The 8,851-nt window shown below is 34.2% G+C and overlaps 1 protein-coding gene across 1 annotated transcript; it reads right to left on the bottom strand.

Annotated features, from left to right (window-relative positions):
* Nucleotides 1–256: 256 nt before the first annotated feature.
* LOC131619208 (protein neprosin-like) lies at nucleotides 257–2,630 on the bottom strand. The gene is made up of 7 exons (XM_058890331.1): nucleotides 2,427–2,630; nucleotides 2,223–2,309; nucleotides 1,944–2,105; nucleotides 1,690–1,842; nucleotides 978–1,031; nucleotides 746–892; nucleotides 257–646 (listed from the first exon to the last, which is right to left on the bottom strand). The coding sequence occupies exons 1-7, from the start codon at nucleotides 2,628–2,630 to the stop codon at nucleotides 257–259; spliced, it is 1,197 nt and encodes a 398-aa protein (XP_058746314.1).
* Nucleotides 2,631–8,851: the final 6,221 nt, after the last annotated feature.

Here is an 8,851-nt window from a genome sequence, read left to right as displayed (position 1 = left end):
AAAAAATAGACCAACCCAAAAGAGTATATCCCTTTTATATATAGCTATAGATACAATCAATTATTATATTTATAATTTTTTTGACGTGGTTAAAATTTTCATAAGAGCAACATTACTTAACTAATTCTCAAGTTGGACAAAAATAAATAAAAATTACGAAATTAAAAAACAATATGACAAAATTATTTCATTAAATTACTTCCTTTATTTTTTTAACTTTTGAATATACGCACTACTTTCTTTTTTCAACTTATTCTTATAAATACCCATAAAGACAATTGCCATTTCTACCAGGTCCACCATAGTAAAAGTGGAATCCTGCATCTGAACTAAACCAACTTTCAAGATTATAACATTTTGGATGATCTACTGAATATTTGGGTTCTGGAGGGTCAATCCAAACATTAGAAGAAACCTTAACTTGATTATTACTAAAATATGCAGCTTTTCCAAAACCCTCTTCAGCAAAATGACCACTACCCATGGAAGTGGCAGTATGATACCCTGATGGGTTTATATCCAGTACTTCTCCACCAAATTGAACTAAATGTGCTTCACCTTTTAATTCTTTGAATAGGTTGGATGGCCAGTATCCAAGTATATGTCCTTCTCCATATCCAAGCCACCAATGTCCACTATCCGTATCCTTCAAAGACAAATAAATTTAATAAAATAAATTTTTTGTCACAAAGTTATTCATAATTATGATTACAAGTTAATTTGGGTGTTCTCAATAGAATATTACCTTTTCAATCCTTAAGCTCCAACCATATTGATTACTATTATATGTGGAAGTTTGATCAATTGCCCTTTCAAGATATATTTCTGGGTTAGTTTGAATAAAACCCGGACATTCTAAATTATAGCATCCTGTTTGATTATAACCATCAGCCTGCATTTATTATTAATATTATCACTTTATCATCAATAAATTGTAGTTATAATATCACCTCTCTTACTTCAATTAATTTACTTACGGTCCAATAAACAAAAAATCGTGTCTTGTTGTCCCCGTATTTACCTGGGAAGACCTGCATAAAAATGACTTGATATTTTTAGTTAATTGTTTAAAATATAAAATTAAGTAAATGGTTGAAAAGGAAAACAAGATGGTAGTTGAGAGATGAGTTCTTGTAGTTTTGTTAATTCTATATAAATTCCGTATTTAACACGGACAAAAATTACTGGTCATATGAGAATTTCCCAATGATCAAACCAATTTTTACATCCATGTTTAGAGATAACAAAAATAGTGTGAGTTTGAACTCGCAGATCACAACTAAAAATATTTTTAAAATATATATAACTTTTTTTTTTTGAACAAAGGAAACTCAACTCATATCATTAATAATCAAAAGGTCAATACAAGGAGGAACCACATTAAAGAAACTACGCCTAGTCCAAGAATCGGCCGCCTTAGCTAAGGCATGAGAAACCGAATTCGCTTGGCGCTTTACAAACTTTACCTCAAAGTTGGGAAAATTATCCAATAAACTACGAATAGACGAAATAATAGTACTAAACTCAGAGAAACCAATAACATCAGAACAAATGGCATGAATCGTATTTTGAGGATATGCCGATTAAATGGTCAAAAATGGATTTATAACTATTAAATAAGAAAATTTGAAAACAAAAATCATTCAAAAATAAATAAAAGAAAATGAATTAGGGTATTATTTGTCATGCCTGCCAACCAACTTCAATATTTTCTGAAAATGATTGAGAGATAATCCATATTTTAGCCGCACTATATTCATCTTTCTTTTCCACTGAGGGGGTCCAGATGTTTATGTTAGCCTTTGCTCCTTTGAAACCCCCTTCCACAATTGCAGTTGCATGCTGTTTTAGCAAGGATGTAACATTTTAATTACAAATAAATATATAGAAAATAAATAAAATTAGTGGAAAACATTGAGTTGTTTTAAACTGTTATGGCATACATAATGTCTTTGGCTTATATCTTTTCTTTCAAAAAATTTATCTTTTCTTCTTCTAATTGGTATTGTTCCTTCTGGACAAAATTCACCCGATAAACTCCAAGACTGAATGCTATCACTCAAATTAGTTATTTGTTTATGCCCTTTTGATTTTTTTGGAGGATTCTACAACAACAAAAAATTTACATTAATTATCAATTATAAAACTAAAATATAACAGTTTACTTAGGTTAAAATACTAATTTTGAAATCACCTTAATTAAAAAAATAAAAAATAAATACCCATAGTTTGTGTCCTTTTAATAAAGGATGATTAAAAGCTGGTTGTTTATGAATCAAAACACAGTCAATAATATCTCCTTCAAGACTCTGCGAAAAAATAAACGCAAATGAAATAAATTCAAAAACAAATATATAAGAAATTAGAAAAATACTAACGAGAGTGTCGGGGTCAGGGGACACTCTTTTAAATTTATTCTAACATACCTGAATTGCCTTGACTGCAAACTTATTGATTGGTTGAAAGTGTGATTTTAACGTTTCATTCAATTTCTTAAATTGATCCTCATATCGTAAAGTTTGGTTGAGTTTTTGATGATTGATTATTTTTGAAGAGTTAATAGGACAAATGAAAGCAACAAGAAAAAGAGAATGCAGGAGAAAATGGATGATTGGGGAGCTTAAGTCCATTTGTGTTTTGTGAGTGTTTTTCTTATGTGTATTGTCAGAAAATTTAATTACTTGGCTAATAAATACAAGGAAAAGTTTCGAGTACTTGAGTCTATGTATCTATTATACATATATAGTACAAATGTATTAATTATACCGAAAAAGGAAATTTAAATGTATTTAACCAATTAATTAAATTAAATTTACAATTAATTTATGGTAAACATTCAGGTACCTTTGTATTTGTTGAGTACTGATACCCTCAACCAAACGAACACTATGATTCATTATCATCTCACATTTTTATTTTATTTTATTTTAAATTAAATTAAATTCTTAATATAATTTACACTAAACATATCAGTTACCATCTTTATTTTTTTTTATTAGTTGGACTTTGACTTCCAACTTGAATAGTCTCAACCAATTTAGCGTCAAATTTTAAATTCAAAATTGAGCGGAAACACAACAAGTTATAAAAAAAATATATTTCATTTAATTCATAAATAACATAAAATATATTATAAATTAAATTATTTAATAATATTTAGATAAAATTTGACTAATATTATTTTCACATTTTTTTATTTTTAAAACTTTTTTATAAAAGTATTTTTTTCAATTTGCAAAAAATAATGAAGCTGGTTGACAGGACGGACTCAAAATATTTTTAGTATGAAAGGCATTATATAACATTAAAAATAAATTTAATTAGTATACACCGTAATCATGAAAATATTACGTGTGTGTGTGTGTATATATATATATATATATATATATATATATATATATATATATATATATAATTATATTTAAATATTATGTATATAATATTAATGCCATAATACATAAATTTTAAACTATGTGACTATACTAAGTATATAATTATATAGTAACCATGTTATTTTTTTAAAAGAAAATTTTCATTAAGTTGAAGACTATTTGCTATTTTTTTTTCCTAAAGGGCACTGATATAATGAAACGGAGAACTATGGGGTGGGTATAGGTTAGGCCGACCTACAAAGGTTTATGGCTTAACTTATATAAGGTCAGGTCAGACCAGACTTATTTATCAAAAAGACCAGGTTTAGGCTTTTTAAAAGCCTAATTAATAAAATAGGTCAAAAACAAATTTATGAAGCCTTATAGTCCGATCTATATTTTCATGTATATTAAAAATAGATTAAATAGATTGGCCTATATTTGCATATATATTAGAAAAAAATGCTAAATAAGAAAGCCCATATACACATATATATTAGAACAAATGCTAAATAGGGCGGTTTATATATGCATATATAGGTCGATTATAATGTTTCTTAAATAATATGAATTAATTGAAAACCATAATGAAAAATAGGCTTTGAAATAAGCTTTCAGGTCAGGCCAGGCTATGAAAGAGATCTTATTATAGACCACAAGTCAGGCTCAGACCTTTCAAGTTTATTGTAGGTCAGACCCGAGGCTTATAAAGTCTTGCCTAGCCTAGTATATTTCCACCCCTACAGAGAACTAAAGTTCTAAAAAAAATATACAAGTTACGGAGGAAAAAACCCCGGAAGAAAAATTACACGCCAATTGGAATTTATGACATATAATACCTGTCACACCCCCAAATTGACCCACTAAGACTTGTCCCTTCTTATTTATTTTTATTGGCACATCATTTAAAATACGTATGTATTAAAATATATATGTATATAAGTGTGTATTACCCTAAGAAAATTCCTAAAGACAAAGCAAGACACGCGTCCTCATAAGAGGATTCCCTCATTCCAATAAGAAACTTACACAAAAGAGAAAAAAAGCATATCGACAACAGATGGTGTCGAAAATTCTTGGAGTCGAAGCAAGAGTAAAATTCGAACGTAGGAGCTCAACACTTAGCAGATTTTTTAGATAAAGCGTTCACAGCGTGGACAGAGAACGGTTATCAGAAACAAGTAAAGCGCGAATGTTCAAAATTCAAAGTTTGAAATATTAAGGAAGTGGTTACCAGACTAAAATCGTGGGCCAAAGGTGCCAAACACAAAGAAGGATCCTGTGAGGCGGTTGCTAATAATTTAAATCTTAGTCGTAGATTTTACTAGGTGGTTACTTCATGTAAAGCCTATAAATAGGACAGAATAATGTAGAAAAAGGGTGTTCACTATTACAATCAAACTACTTGCTTACACTCTGCTCATTTCCCCCTTCAAGAAACAAGAGTTGCTGAGAGTTCTGATGTATGTGAATCACCATCTTTAATTTCAATGCAATCCTTTTACTTTTTAATCATACGCTTCGAAGCTTTCATTTGTATTGTGCGTTTTAACCAATATTTGCTTTGTCTTTTAATCATTGCTTCAACCAAGTAACCAAGAACTGGTTGTTGTCATCAGAAAACCAACCTTGAGTCAAAGCTATCTGATGGTCACGAGTCACCCCAGAAGATCATGGTCGGAGTAGTCATAATATCATAAAATCTAAGTTTAAGTTTGCCCCGTCGGTCACGAGTCATTTGTCGGTCGAATCTAGCAGTTAGTGTGGAAAAACATTGTATCTGTTACCAGCCTTAGAAAGCCGATTCTTAGGCAAACACTTCGATGAGATAGATACAATCCTGAAGAACTTTAGCATGTGGTCTTAAGATCAACTGGTTGATCTTGCAAGTAACCCTTAGTTTCAAGTCTTTGGGAGGACCAACGGTTGTTTACCAATTTCCACAGTAAACAAAATGGCACGCCCAGTGGGACCATCGTGCTAGTTTTTCGTTTCATTACATGTATGAAACTTAGGAGTGGGAAACAATATCAGAACCCACCCAAAAAGGTTAGGTCTAGGATGACGAAAACCCCTAACCCAAATAACGTTGATGAAGTCCCTTCCCATTCGCTGGACTCCTCAAATACAGTGCTTACTCCGGTGGACCCAGCGAGTGGTGCAGAGACAGATGTTGTAGTTCTGAGAATAGGGACGGCAGATATCCCTGTGATACCACCAGGGGGAACTAGAGCAAGAGGTACTCCTTTTCGACCTACTGTGCCTCGTTTCGGAACCGCTGATCCCACGTATGGAATGTAGTATTCCTTGATGGTTAGTAGTCAGTCGACATCAAGTCCTGCTTTAGTTTCGGATGCACAAGGAACCACACTAGATACCCAAAACAGGGCAAACCAAAGACTTGTGCCTTTGTCGAATATATCTGTAGTTGTGCTTAGGCAACAGATGGTTGATAGCAATCATGAGTTAGTAAACATGTTAACTAACCAAATGGGAACTGTTTTTAATCTTATAGTGCAGGAATCAGCGGAGTCGAATAGGCAGGTGATCGACCAACTCACTCGACTATGAAATTACCTGGGGGTACCTCAGACGACCGGTCGACAACAACCTCAAGCTCATAGACAAGTGGTTGTGCACACACCTGCAGAAATGTACCAATGTGGGAAGGATCTCATCCACAATGTTGGTATTGATAAGAGGCAGAAGTTTTCCATACTTCTCTTTGAAAGCTTGGGGGTTGACCACCAGTTTTCCGAGCTTTTCCAATTCCTCGACCTTAGGAATCTTGAAGGTGTATTTCCTAGCTCTCTTTCTTCCGTAATCCATGGTATAGATCCTTAAGTCCTTTCTCCGTTTCTCTCTTTCTATGAAGTTCAAAACGTTTGTTATTTAGTTTCCTTGAAAACCGACTCGAAAAAGACTCTTTGGTTTTAGTTATTATTATGATGTATGAATGCATGAATGCGCACACAAGAGTTTTTAACAAACATGGCGTAGAAGGGTATAGTGGTCATGGAGTCACAACGCAAACCTCGCCCCAGGGTAAACTAAGGATAAGGATTTTTGTACCTGTAGAACGGGTTCTAAGGGTCTCAAAGCTTTTGCTCAATCTTAAAGATACGTTGACTGGTATCTCCAAGAGAGTTTTCTCTGAGTGTATTATTTGCGTGACAATCACTTTCGTAATCACCGCTCTACGTCCTAAAAAAGGCTTTAAGTGGGGTTAATGTGTTTCTAGGTCCTCCTGATACAAACCAGTCTCAGAATGCATTAGCGCAGTTAATCACAACCAGTCAGGCAAATCCCAAGAGTAAATTTGGGAACCAAGATTAGAGGGTCTTCACCGAGAAGACATCCTCCATCCTATCTTATGTTGCACTCAAATCCGGGTATAGGATTTCTCACCACAAGGGGAAATCAAGCCCTTTCCCGATACAGAAAAAACAAAATAAACAAATATATATGCAGAAAACACATGATATGACACAGAGGTTAGGCATGATCTCTCTTGTTTGAGGGGGAATTTGGCATCCCTAATTCCTCATTGGGGGCTGGACCAACACAGGTCAACCATTGGTTTGGATGAAAAACCAAGGTTATTACTTTCCCCAGCAGAGTCGCTATTTGGTGTGGTGTCGTTTTTTTTTACCTCCCCGTTTCACTTAGTAGGACGGCATGCTAGACCCTTCACGCGAAATTTGGATGGAGAATGCGCCCGTGGTGGGATGAATTTTATTTCAGTTCTTCCTACGATATCACACGAACTTTTTAATTATCCTACGGAAGAGGAAGGGGAAAAAGATCTCAAATAAACCCTAGGAGTTTGCTAAGTGTGGGGATTCACCTAGACTAGAAATTTTGTAGTCCAGGAGGTCGGTTATACATAGGGAAGAGTTTAAGCACCCTACATATTTGTAGTACTCTACGGGAACCTTCTCTGTGTCTATGTGTTTGTGTTGCTAATGATTGGGAAAGTTTCTCCTTTGTGTTAGGAGAAGGAATTGAATTGAATTGAAAAAGACAGACAGACTGACTATTTTTGGTTTTTTATTAGCTCGCTGAGATTCCTTGTGAACCTCATGCATATCCCTAATGGAAGTCAGAGCTTTATGTAGTTTGGAGAACTAATTAGGGAAATTAATTATTTTTGGTGCCTTGCTTGAAGCTCAAGGTTGATGCTTGAATTAAATCTCTGTTTACAGTAAAGAGGCGTGAAATCATCTTTACAGAGAGGCATTTCTACTATTCCACCACAAACATTAAAAGAGTGACAAAAAAGCTGAATTCGTTTCATTTAAGAGGGGGACCTTACTTGTGTATGTGCAATTATACTAGTCAAATGCGTCTTAAATGAAAGAATGATACTCAACCAAATTAGGGAAAGTTACACATGCCTGGGTTAACTTGCCAGTGCGTGTCTTTCAAAATCCTAAAGGGGAGAATGATTAAAATTAAAATGTAATATTTGTTTGTTTGAAGGTGGTGAGATGGGAGAAATATCTCTCTATAGAGATAAGTTATTTCTATCTACTATATAAAAGATTTGATTTTAGCTGGCTTGTATGAGGCCCAAGCTTGAGGCTTTTTGATTGATTTTATTGACTTTAGGAGATGACTTTACTGGGGATTAACTAAAGGAAATTTGTGTTATGTACAAAGCCCAAAATTGAGGCTGACTCTAACTAGAGAGTCTTTATTTGATAGATTTTATTTGGTGTTATGTACAAAGCCCAGAATTGTGGCTGACTCTTAATTGGGGAATATATTATTTTCCGCCTTGTATGAAGCCCAAGGTTGTGGCTGACTCTTACTAGGGAAGACACTATTTTCTGCCTTGTATGAAGCCCAAGGTTATGGCTGACTGTTGAGGAAACTGAGTATGGATGACTCTATGGGAAAAAGATCCTAAAGGTTAGGAATCTTCTGACACAGGAAATGTGGTTTATCTGCCTTGTACAAAGCCCAAGGTTGTGGCTACTTGAAGGTGAAGGACTCACTGGGGAGACTCTATTATCTACCTTGTACAAAGCCCAAGGTTGTGGCTGACTCTGATAGGGGAATATCTATGAGTAAGGTTTTGACTCTAAAGGGAATATGTGCCTTGTACAAAGCCCAAAGTTGAGGCTGACTAAAAAACATGGGGAAAGATCTACCAGTGTGGGATCTTTTGACTCAAAGGGATTTTTGACTTTGTTGGGGATTGTCCTATTGATTGACCCTACTGAGGATTGTGCTTTTGGTTAAACAGGAACTAATGAATGAAAGACCCAGGTTTGAAAATGGACTCTACCGGGGAATTTGTCTTTAAAAAGCTGAATTTTGGAAGCTAACCCTTTCTAGGGAATTATGACTTTAGAGGACTGATTTTGGAGGCTAACCCTTTCCAGGGGTTTTACTCTGCTGGAGAGTTTATCTTTTAAAAGTTGAATTTTTGGAAGCTAACCCCTTCCAGGGAATTATGTTAAAAATGAAAGAAT

Source organism: Vicia villosa, linkage group LG7, assembly GCF_029867415.1.
Source record: "Vicia villosa cultivar HV-30 ecotype Madison, WI linkage group LG7, Vvil1.0, whole genome shotgun sequence".
Classification (NCBI taxonomy): Eukaryota; Viridiplantae; Streptophyta; class Magnoliopsida; order Fabales; family Fabaceae; genus Vicia; species Vicia villosa.
This window is presented reverse-complemented; position numbering and strand designations above follow the sequence as displayed.